Source organism: Narcine bancroftii, chromosome 4 (assembly GCF_036971445.1).
Source record: "Narcine bancroftii isolate sNarBan1 chromosome 4, sNarBan1.hap1, whole genome shotgun sequence".
NCBI classification, from domain to species: Eukaryota; Metazoa; Chordata; class Chondrichthyes; order Torpediniformes; family Narcinidae; genus Narcine; species Narcine bancroftii.
The window spans coordinates 48045731-48057830 of record NC_091472.1 but is presented as its reverse complement, the minus strand read 5'-3'; the positions used below and the strand labels follow the sequence as shown (position 1 = coordinate 48057830).

The 12100-nt window shown below is 41.0% G+C and overlaps 1 protein-coding gene across 2 annotated transcripts in view; it reads right to left on the bottom strand.

Annotated features, from left to right (window-relative positions):
- Positions 1-7586, bottom strand: part of LOC138760536 (creatine kinase M-type-like) — a 57225-nt gene extending 49639 nt beyond the window's left edge. The window contains exons 1-2 of one of the 2 annotated variants that reach the window (XM_069931222.1): positions 7416-7586; positions 7083-7129 (exon numbers count right to left, since the gene is read on the bottom strand). In XM_069931222.1, the coding sequence (XP_069787323.1) occupies positions 7083-7129; positions 7416-7431 (63 nt within the window). In that variant the 5' untranslated portion in view covers positions 7432-7586. Of the gene's footprint in view, positions 1-5708; positions 5777-7082; positions 7130-7415 lie in introns of those variants that run through there. The other variant, XM_069931224.1, reaches the window with a different exon arrangement.
- Between the last annotated feature and the right edge of the window lie 4514 nt (positions 7587-12100).

Sequence of the window (12100 nt, the reverse complement as noted above, 5' to 3'; positions counted from 1 at the left end):
AAGGGACCCAACACCGATCCCTGAGGCACACTGCTCATCACTGGCCTCCATCCTTTTTTTAAAATTTTTTTTATTTTTCACACCATAAACCACATTGACCATGATACTGGCCTCCATCCTGACAGACAGTTAACCACCATGACTCTCTGGCATCGATGTTCTAGCCACCGTTGAACCCATCTGACTAACTTAACATTAATACCTAGCCCCTGAACCTTCCTTACCAACCTTCCATGTGGAACCTTATTGAAGGCCTTACTGAAATCCATATATACTAAATCTACTGCTCTATCCTCATCAACCTTCCTAGTCACCTCCTCAAAAAATTCAACAAGATTTGTCAAACATAACCTTCCCTGCACAAACCCATCTGACTAACTTAACATTAATACCTAGCCCCTGAACCTTCCTTACAAACCTTCCATGTGGAACGTTATTGAAGGCCTTACTGAAATCCATATATACTAAATCTACTGCTCTATCCTCATCAACCTTCCTAGTCACCTCCTCAAAAAATTCAACAAGATTTGTCAAACATAACCTTCCCTGCACAAACCCAAGTTGGGTGTCCCTCATCAGTCCCTGCCTCATTAGATACTTATACATATTATCTCTAAGAATACTTTTCATTAGTTTACCAACCACCAATGTCAAACTTACTGGCCTATAATTGCTGGGCCTACACCTGGAGCCCTTTTTATAGGAATCATGTTTGTGATGCACCAATCCTGTGGCACCATGCCCCCCTCTGGTAACTTTTGTAAAATCACTGTCAGAGCCTCCGCTATTTCCTCCCTGACTTCTCTCAAAGTCTGGGGAAAACCCCATCGGGACCAGGAGAGTTATCCACCTTTATATGCCTCAAAAGTTCCAACACCCCCTCTTTCCTAATCCCTACATTTTCCATAATCACCCCTTTTGCTTCTCTTATCCTACATGATTCCATATCCTTTTCCCTAGTGAATACCAAGAAAAGAACTCGTTCAATATCTCCCCCATCTCATTCGGCTCCACACACAGTTTTCCTCTCTGATTTTCTAAGGGACCAATTTTATCCTTCACTCTCCTTTTGCTATTTACATATTTGTAAAAACCCTTCAGATTTACTTTCACCCTGTTCGCTAAAGCCACCTTGTACCTTCTTTTCGCTTTACTAATTTCTTTCTTAAGCTTCTTTTTACAATCCATGTATTTTCCAAGCATCTCATTAACATCTTGTTTCTTATACTTAAGGTAAGCCTCCCTTTTAATTCGAACTAACTTTCTAATCTCCCTTGAATACCATGACTCTCTTGAACTTTTGGCTCTGCCTTTTATCCTAACGGAAACATAAAGATTCTGCACCCTCAAAATCTCACTTTTAAAAGACCTCCAATTCTCCTCTACCTCCTCTCATAAAACAAATCAGCCCAAACCACTCCTTGCAAATCCCTTCTCATTTCATCAAATCTAGCTTTCCCCCACTCAAAAACCTTCATCAGCAGACCAGACCTATCCCTTTCTATAATTATATTGAAACTAATGGTACCGTGATCAGTGGATCAGAAGTGCTCCCCAACACACATCTCATTCCCCAACAGTAGATCCAGCACTGCCCCTTCTCTAGTGGGTACCTCAACGTATTGCTGCAAAAAACTATCCTGCACACATTTTACAAATTCTTGTCCCTCCAGCTCCTTCACAGAATGTGTTTCCCAATCTATATTAAAATCCCTCACTAACACAACCCGGTGCTTATTACAAATCTCTGCTATTTCCTTACATATTTGCTCTTCTATTTCTCGCTCCCCACTAGGTGATCTATAATACACCCCTATAATTGTAACTTCTCCTTTTGCATTTTTTAATTCCACCCATATCGCCTCCCTTGTTCCTCCTCCTCTGAACACTACCCGAACTCTGGTCGCCGTCTCCTCCGACTCGCTGCTTGAACCGACTAGGCCCAGCCTCGGTAAGGAACTGAATATATTATCTTACCTTCCTCCTCACTCTCACCTCGCTCCTCCTCCTCCAAAAATTACTGTGGTGATATGACCACCAGTCTACTGAAGGGGGCGATCTCTGCAGCTGCAGGAAGACCACCTAAGGGGCTGACTCCACCTGGCCGGCTGTCAATCAGCCAACCTGAATATAAACTTGAGCTGGCCCCTCCTGAGCCAGTCACACTGGGAGCCACCAAGGCATGAAATTGTGTTAAGACTTTTACTGGAATAAAGTCTGTTGTACAGTCTTTTCTGAGTTTGTGCTTGTTTGCTGCTACCTCAGCTCACCACAGCTACAATTATTGTTGCCAGTTTTTTATTCTAAATTCCAGTCTGCTAGACCATTTTAAAGGAATCATCTTCAAACTGTGGCTGACACAGACTTCATCAAGACCTGCGTGGATGATTGTGTGCATGTGCCCAAGCACAGTGAGTACCCCAACCAAAAGCCATAGATGAGCCAGAAGATTCACAACCTCCTGAGGGATAGGTCGATAGTATTTAAGATTGGTGATTCAGATCTCTGCAGGAAGTCCAGGTACAACATACTGAAGGCTATCTTAACAGCAAAGAGGCAATTCTGAGGGAAACTAGAAACAGAATCAGATACTTGCCAGCTATGGCAGGGCTTGCCGGCCATTGCATCCAACAAGGTGAAGCCTAACATCATAAATGGCTGTGATGCCTCATTACCTGATGAGCTCTTCACTTTTTATGCTCGCTTTGAAAAGGAGAATTAAGCGGTACTGTGGAAATCCCTGCAGAAGCTGGCAACCCTGTGATACCTGTCTCTGAGGGCATTGGCAGAACATCAAGATGTTCTGATGGTGTACCTGACAGGGTACTGAAAATCTATGCCAACCAACTGGCTGGAATGTTCATGGACATTTTTGATCTCTCACTGCTGTCAGAGGTTCCCACCTGCTTCAAAAGGGCATCAAGAAGAGCTGATTGAATATATTAATTGGATTAAAGCATTATATAAGGGGCCATTGGCGAAAGTGACAGTAAACGGATATATATCAAAACAATTTAACTTAAGCAGATCAACAAGGCAGGGATACCCACTATCTCCTTTACTGTTCGCATTAGCCATAGAACCACTGGCAGAACTGATAAGAACAGAAAATAAAATAAAAGGGATAAAAATAAAAGACAAGGAATATAAAATCAGTCTATTTGCAGATGACTTTATAATATACTTAGTAGAACCAGAAATATCAATAAAAGAATTACATAGGAAATTGAAGGAATATGGAGAAGTGTCGGGGTACAAGATTAACGCAAATAAAAGCGAAGCAATGCCAATGAATAATGCGGATTTCTCAAAATTTGAGAAAGAATCACCATTCAGATGGCAAACGCAAGCAATGCGATATTTAGGTATACAAATAAATAAAAACCTCAGCCATCTATATAAACTCAATTATTATCCACTAATGAAAAAATTACAAGACGACTTAGAGCATTGGAAAGATTTACCACTAACACTGATAGGAAGGATAAACTGTATTAAAATGAACATTTTCCCAAGGATACAATATTTATTTCAGACATTACCAATACGATGAACAGAGAAATTTTTCAAGGATTTAAAGAAAATAATAAGGAAATTTTTATGGAAAGGGGGGAAACCGAGGATAGCACTAGATAAATTAACAGAATTGTATAAACAACTACCAAACTTTAAAAATTATTATAGAGCCGCACAATTAAGATACCTATCAGATTTTTATCAAACAAGGGAAAAGCCAGATTGGACTAGATTAGAACTAGATAAAATAGGGGAGAATATACCTGAACATATATTATATAAATGGGATGAAAAATTGGTACTACATAGAAATTCTCCGGTATTGCATCATCTGCTCAACATTTGGAAGAAGATTCATGTAGAAAGGAATAAAACAAATTACCAACTACCAAAACTAATACTGACGCAAAATCAGCTAATCCCTTTTACAATAGATAACCTTTCCTTTAGAGAATGGGAGAAAAAAGAGATAAAAAAGAATAGAGAATTGTTTTTCAGGAAATAAACTATTATCCTTTGAACAATTGAAGGATAAATATAATATAACTGACGATACAAGGTTGGCATACTACCAACTGAAATCCTACTTGAAGGACAAATTGGGAAACAGTCTGAGGTTACCAGAAGGAAGTAATTTTGAATATGTGATTACAGATACAATGATAATCAAAAAATTTATAACAAACATGTATATTAAACTACAAGAAAAGGAGAATGAGGAAACAAATGGTAAAACCAAACAAAAATGGGAACAAGATCTAAGCATAAAGATAAAGAATGAAACATGGGAGAAACTATGCTCCGGAACCATGAGAAATACAATATAACTAGATACACAGGTTATACATTACACCTCAAAAGTTAAATAAATGGGACCCAACAGTATCAGACAGATGTTTTCGCTGTAAAAAGGAAATGGGAACAATCTGGACATGTGAGAAAGTGAAAAAATTTTGGGAAGATCTAAACCAGATACTAAATAAAATCACAAAAAGCAATATACCAAAAAACCCAGAGATCTTCCTCCTAAGTAATATAAAAAACAAAGAATTTGGACTTGAATGGATGGAGCACAAAAAAGATTTGTTATAATAGCCCTAGCTGTAGCAAAAAAATGTATTATGTCAACCTCGAAATTAGAAGATAATTTGAAAATACAACAATGGTATATAGAAATGAATAAATGTATTCCATTAGAAAAAATAATATACAATTTAAGAAATAACATTACAATATTTGAACAAATATGGGAGCCATACATGAAACACAATAGAGAAAACCTACCGTGGACATCTACCACCTAAAATGACAGAAGGAGAAGATAATGAAAAGAACTGACTGAGTTGACAATCAACACAGGCACACCTCAAGGATGTGCTTTGCCCACTGCTCTAATTGCCCTACACCCATGACTATGTGACTAGGTACAATTCAAATGCCATCTACAAATTTGCTGTTAGCACCACAGTTCTCAGCTGGATCACAGACAGTAATGAGGAAATGTACAGGGGCGAGTTAGATCAGCTAGTTGAATGGAGCCAAAACAACCTTGCATGCAACATGAGCAAAACTAAGGAACTCATTGTGGACTTCAGAAGAGGAAAATCAGAAGAATGCAAACCAGTCCTCATTGAGTGGACAGGGTTAAGAAGTTCAAATTCCTGAGTGTCAACAACTCTGAAGGCCTCCATGTCAATGCAATCATGAAGACAGCTCACCAGTAGCTATACTTTGTGAGGAGTTTGAAGAGATTAGGTGTGTTTTCAAATTTCTACAAGTGTACCATGGAGAGCATCCTGACTGGTACCAGTGAACAGAACAGGAAAAGGCTGTAGAGCACACATGTCAAACTCAGGCCCGCGGGCCAAATTTGGCCCATGATATAATTATATTTGGCCCTCAAGATCATATCAAATATGTATTAGAGCTGGCCCGCTGGCCGCCGCGCCAGTATAGCACATGCACAGCTAATACTACAAATCCCAGAATGCTTTGCAAATGCGTTAGTGCCGGCCCGTCAGCCCGCTAATCACCCCCACCTCTTCTCTTTACTTTCATTAGCACCTGCGACCTGTCGCCGAACTCACATGTAATAAACCCCTTACGAAAAATGGACAAACGAAAGACAGAAAACAGGACCTTTCAAGACAGGTGGGAGGCAGACTATATGTTCATCATTTTAAAAGACAAACCTGTTTGTCATTGAAGCAAGTTGCTATTTTTTTGACTTGTTGGCTTGTGAAAAAAAATACATTTAAAAGGACCTTAAAGGCAATAGAGAAATATTATTTATTGAATATTTTATTTCTCATTTGTTAATGCTTCTTCTGGAAAGAGTTTAACCAAAACTATTATTAAACATTTATTTTAATAAGAAAAAGTTTAACATTACATATGTTGAAAGAAGAGAAAACATGCAGATGTTGTTGAAAATTTTCAATAAATATTTAGTTTGGCCCACGACTTAGTCCAAGTTTTTAATTTTGGCCCTCTGTGAATTTGAGTTTGACACCCCTGCTGTAGAGAGTTGTGCACTCGACCAGCACCATTATGGGCATGAGCCTTCACTCCGTTAAGGACATCTAAAAGAGGCAGTGCCTCAGGAAAGCAGCCTCTATCCTAAAGGACCCTCATCTCTCAGACCATGCCCTCTTCCCTCATCAGGAAGAAGGTACAGTTGCCTGAAGAACATCCAGTGGTACAAAAAAACAGCATCTTCCCCTCTGTCATTGGTTTCTGAATGGATCATAAACCAAAGGCACTTTCTCACTCTTCCCTTCTTTTGCACTCATTTATTTATTTTAAAAAAATATAATTTATCGAAATTTTTCACTGGAAGTGCTCCGAAAAACCACATGGCACATGTTCATGACAATGAATTCTGATTCGTCTGAAACAATAGTATTCAGTAGCCAGCAAACGGTGAAATTTCCTCATTACGCTAACATCAATAATGGAAGAAAAGGTTTATTCAGAATATTCTATCCTAAATTTACAGCCTGTAATAGTGATGGATCACTCCCTTTGAAATGGGAATTGAATAGACACTTGAGAAGGAATCCTTTTGAAGGAAATCCAGAAAGAGTTAAGGAATTGGATGCACGGCTTATGGGAGCCAGTGCATCAAAGGGCCTCCCTCCTCTGTGGCAATTCTATGATTCTTAGATCACAGGGATCTAAATCTCAGTTATGGAATTGGCTGACAGTGAATAGAAAGCATCTAAAACAGCATGCCAGGACTAAAAGGGGTATCAGTGAAGACTTTGTACTTATAAATAACTGGTAATGGAAGTGACAATGTTATGCTTTATGATTCGTTCCATTTAAATAGCGATGCCCGATGAACCAGGCACCCGGGCTGCACTAACTTAGGATTCTCCCAAAAATCACAAGTGATCTGCTGTTGACAATATATTCGAATTGCAAACACTTGTGGATTATTTAAATATACAGATCACGTGATCGTGCGATTCTTGCCCAGTTCTACAACTTCTTGCGAAGTTCTACAACTTCGCGAGCGCGCGTTTCTGAGTTGCCTGAAGAACGTGGGTTTTCGGAACACTAACCTCCAACACGTGGCGGTAGGTGAGATAACGTGGCAATTCCAATGGAGCTGTTGGAAACAATAAATAAATAACATGACTGCTGTAGAAATGGCCACCGATACTGGAAGCAGCGCTTTCGTACAAAAGAAGATGCCATGGCGATAAAGATGGTTCTAAATGGTTACATAAAGTTTCAAGCTCTCGCATTTTGCCATTGCTTTTTTTTTTGTCCAGCCACGGAACCAGCCAATAGTTCCTGGGGTCCCATCAAGGATTGGCGCCCTTTCCATGAGTCTCAAGGTCTTGGCGATCTCATTTTTCGATTTGCCTTCGGAAAGGTAATGAAACACTTACGTTTTAGTTTCCACATGGCCGCAGTGCCAGGCGACACTCACACACACGGGTTAAAGTAGAGGGACCTCCCTCCGCGAGGCTCCTGCTGGCTCTGGGAGTCCGATCAGATCGCGTGGCTTTTACTTGAAATATGACCTCGACTTCAGCAGGCAGTCCTTTGAATTGTTTGTGACATGTAAACGTCCAGCTCCCACCCGCCGAGGAATGTAACTCTTTCCTAAAGGAAATGTCCAAATTGGGAATGGCGGGAATGCATACCGACGTGTTATTTCTGTTCCAAACTTGGTCAGAAGGTTGGGGTCAGGAGGACATTGGAGGAACTCAGCAGGTCAAGCAGTCTCCATTATATAGCAACGGTAAAATGCGTATCCGACGTGTTATTTCTGTTCCAAACTTGGTCAGAAGGTTGGGGTCAGGAGGAGATTGGAGGAACTCAGCAGGTCAAGCCGTCTCCATTATATAGCAACGGTAAAATGCGTATCCGACGTGTTATTTCTGTTCCAAACTTGGTCAGAAGGTTGGGGTCAGGAGCAGATTGGAGGAACTCAGCAGGTCAAGCAGTCTCCATTATATAGCAACGGTAAAATGCGTATCCGACGTGTTATTCTGTTCCAAACTTGGTCAGAAGGTTGTGGTCAGGAGGAGATTGGAGGAACTCAGCAGGTCAAGCCGTCTCCATTATATAGCAACGGTAAAATGCGTATCCGACGTGTTATTTCTGTTCCAAACTTGGACAGAAGGTTGGGGTCAGGAGGAGATTGGAGGAACTCAGCAGGTCAAGCCGTCTCCATTATATAGCAACGGTAAAATGCGTATCCGACGTGTTATTTCTGTTCCAAACTTGGTCAGAAGGTTGGGGTCAGGAGGAGATTGGAGGAACTCAGCAGGTCAAGCCGTCTCCATTATATAGCAACGGTAAAATGCGTATCCGACGTGTTATTTCTGTTCCAAACTTGGACAGAAGGTTGGGGTCAGGAGGAGATTGGAGGAACTCAGCAGGTCAAGCCGTCTCCATTATATAGCAACGGTAAAATGCGTATCCGACGTGTTATTTCTGTTCCAAACTTGGTCAGAAGGTTGGGAACTCAGCAGGTCAAGCCGTCTCCATTATATAGCAACGGTAAAATGCGTATCCGACGTGTTATTTCTGTTCCAAACTTGGTCAGAAGGTTGGGGTCAGGAGGACATTGGAGGAACTCAGCAGGTCAAGCCGTCTCCATTATATAGCAACGGTAAAATGCGTATCCGACGTGTTATTTCTGTTCCAAACTTGGTCAGAAGGTTGGGGTCAGGAGGAGATTGGAGGAACTCAGCAGGTCAAGCAGTCTCCATTATATAGCAACGGTAAAATGCGTATCCGACGTGTTATTCTGTTCCAAACTTGGTCAGAAGGTTGTGGTCAGGAGGAGATTGGAGGAACTCAGCAGGTCAAGCCGTCTCCATTATATAGCAACGGTAAAATGCGTATCCGACGTGTTATTTCTATTACAAACTTGGACAGAAGGTTGGGGTCAGGAGGAGATTGGAGGAACTCAGCAGGTCAAGCCGTCTCCATTATATAGCAACGGTAAAATGCGTATCCGACGTGTTATTTCTGTTCCAAACTTGGTCAGAAGGTTGGGGTCAGGAGGAGATTGGAGGAACTCAGCAGGTCAAGCCGTCTCCATTATATAGCAACGGTAAAATGCGTATCCGACGTGTTATTTCTGTTCCAAACTTGGACAGAAGGTTGGGGTCAGGAGGAGATTGGAGGAACTCAGCAGGTCAAGCCGTCTCCATTATATAGCAACGGTAAAATGCGTATCCGACGTGTTATTTCTGTTCCAAACTTGGTCAGAAGGTTGGGGTCAGGAGGAGATTGGAGGAACTCAGCAGGTCAAGCCGTCTCCATTATATAGCAACGGTAAAATGCGTATCCGACGTGTTATTTCTGTTCCAAACTTGGACAGAAGGTTGGGGTCAGGAGGAGATTGGAGGAACTCAGCAGGTCAAGCCGTCTCCATTATATAGCAACGGTAAAATGCGTATCCGACGTGTTATTTCTGTTCCAAACTTGGACAGAAGGTTGGGGTCAGGAGGAGATTGGAGGAACTCAGCAGGTCAAGCCGTCTCCATTATATAGCAACGGTAAAATGCGTATCCGACGTGCGTGTTATTTCTGTTCCAAACTTGGTCAGAAGGTTGGGGTCAGGAGGACATTGGAGGAACTCAGCAGGTCAAGCAGTCTCCATTATATAGCAACGGTAAAATGCGTATCCGACTTTTAGGGCGAGAGCCCTTCATCGAGGTATGGACAAATGTCCCAGGCAGCCGGACAAAAAGAGAGGAGACGGCGGGGAGGGGGAAGTGTGGTCGCAAAGGCTGGAACCCATCTTGCTTTGGAAAGGAGCATCGTGGCAACAAATGACCCTCAGTGTGCCCAGAATTGTTGTTCTTTTAGCTGACAGTCACTGGGCTCAAAACAATCATGCTGCTGAGTTCAATGCATATTTAAATCCCACCGCGGTGGGATGGTGACTGCGGGATCTCTTCGGTAAACAGAGCAACTTTTGCATCATCGTGTCGTGAGAGGGCAGCAAATAATGGCCCTGAACATGTGTGCAATTCTCCAGCCTGCTCCTGAACTTCTGCCAAGAATGTGGTTCAAATGTTTTCTGTACCAAAGACACCAGCTGCAACTCGATGTTAAGTGCAGGCACTACTGATGATCTCTTGAGCTTTAAGGAAGACAGCTGACCTTCGCCAAATACAATGACCTTGGCTGTGCCAATGGTGACCCATCCTTGCACGCCTTGATACAGGAACTGGTATGATCCCAGCCAAATGAAGCCATCCTTTGCACTGCTCAGGAAACAACTGCAGGCATCTGTCCTTGCTTTTAATTCGGATAGGTTAGGGTTTCTCTGAGCCTTTCCAATTCTATTTAGGTTCTCTTCGGCTGCAGTTGTTTTCTTTTTTCTTCTCAACTACTGTCCCCTTCCTACCAGAGTGGAATTCACAAGACTAATTAATGAAAATTCTTAGTATTGCTCCAATCATTTATGGATCAGAATGTTATACACCTTATAACAGCCAGTAGCATATTGAAGTCCTTGGTTGTCATAAGTCGGTATAAACCGATGCTAGTATCAGTAATATTAAGTTAGATGAGACTGGTACAGTGCTTGTGGTAGTATAAAGGAGTTGGATCTAATACATATCTTCTAAAATGTTCTACAGTGTTGTCCGAAACCAGCACAGTTCACTTCTTCCCTTGCTCATAAATTTATATTAGAATTCAAGATGAGATGACAAGAGGAAGACTACAGGAGAAAGAAACAAATTGCATGGCAGTTTGATGGGAGTCAATAGCAGCGATTTAGATCCAGTAATTTTATAGGGGACCAGCATGAAATTTATTAGGGTGAGGTCCATTGATTTACTATTTTACAATAAAATCGCCTCTGGGAATTATGATTAAATTTTGGCATGGATATATTGATGCTAAAGTTGCCTTGACCATGACATCTTTAAACTTTTAAAACACGCAAGTCCATTTGTTTTATTTTTGGGTCTTCTTTACCACTTTAAATCCAGTTATTTCCACATTTTAGACTGCTCTTCTGAATGTCTTTATGAGCTCTACTAAATCACCTGTAGTTAGAGTATCAAGGATAGTGGACTAAAACTCTTCCCTTAAAATCTTGGGACAGGGAATGTTTTCCACATCTTGTTCTTTTTGTTTTCAAAGCAACAAGGTAACTCCAACAACATTATTTATTATCTTAAACTGACAACTTTATTAAACATATTTCTAATGGAAAGAACTGTTTACATTAGAATTTGACATAAGAACGAAAGGTTCTGGAAATACTCAGCACATCAGACAGTATCTATAAAGATAAATAATGCTGTTTATGTTTACATAGATGTATAAATTCTGTGATAAATGTCCCAAGTCCTAAAATAGATAAAGTCACATTTTTAGCACGTCAGCACCTTTACTTCCTCAGGAGTTTGTGGAGGTTTGGTATGACACCAGAAACCTTGACAAATTTCTACAAAATGTGAGGTGGAAAGTGTGCTAATTGGCTACATGATGGTCTGGTATGAGTGCCAAGACCTCCAAAAGGTAGGGGACACAGCCCATGTCATCTCAGGTAAAACCCTCCCCACTCTCAAGAACATCGACAGGGAAGACTGTTGTCGGAGAGCAGCAGCAAGCATCCATATCACCCTGCACACAATCTGTTCTCGCTGCTGCATTCAGGAAAGAGATATAGGTTCCACAAGACTCGCACCACCAGGTTCATGAACAGCTGCTACCCCTCCACCATCAGACTCCTCAACAACGAACTCAATCTGGGACTCATTTAAGGGCTCTTACTTGTGCTCTTTATTGATTTTTGAAATTCTCGCTGCATTGCACAGTCAATTTGTTTTCATTCATTATCTGTTTCCAGTTCTTTATTTGTTTGCATGTATATGTTGTGCAGTTTTTTTTAGCACTACCAATACGTGGTAATTTTGCTTCACCTGCAGGAAAAGCATCTCAGAGTTGTATGTGATATTCAGACAATAAATCTGATTTTTTAAATGTCATTGCATAATTGTCTAATCTCAGGAGTTAAGTGGTCCAACTTGGTTCTGTCAAAGTCCTACATCTCGTTTGAACAATGCACACTATTTAAATATCATGTAACAGT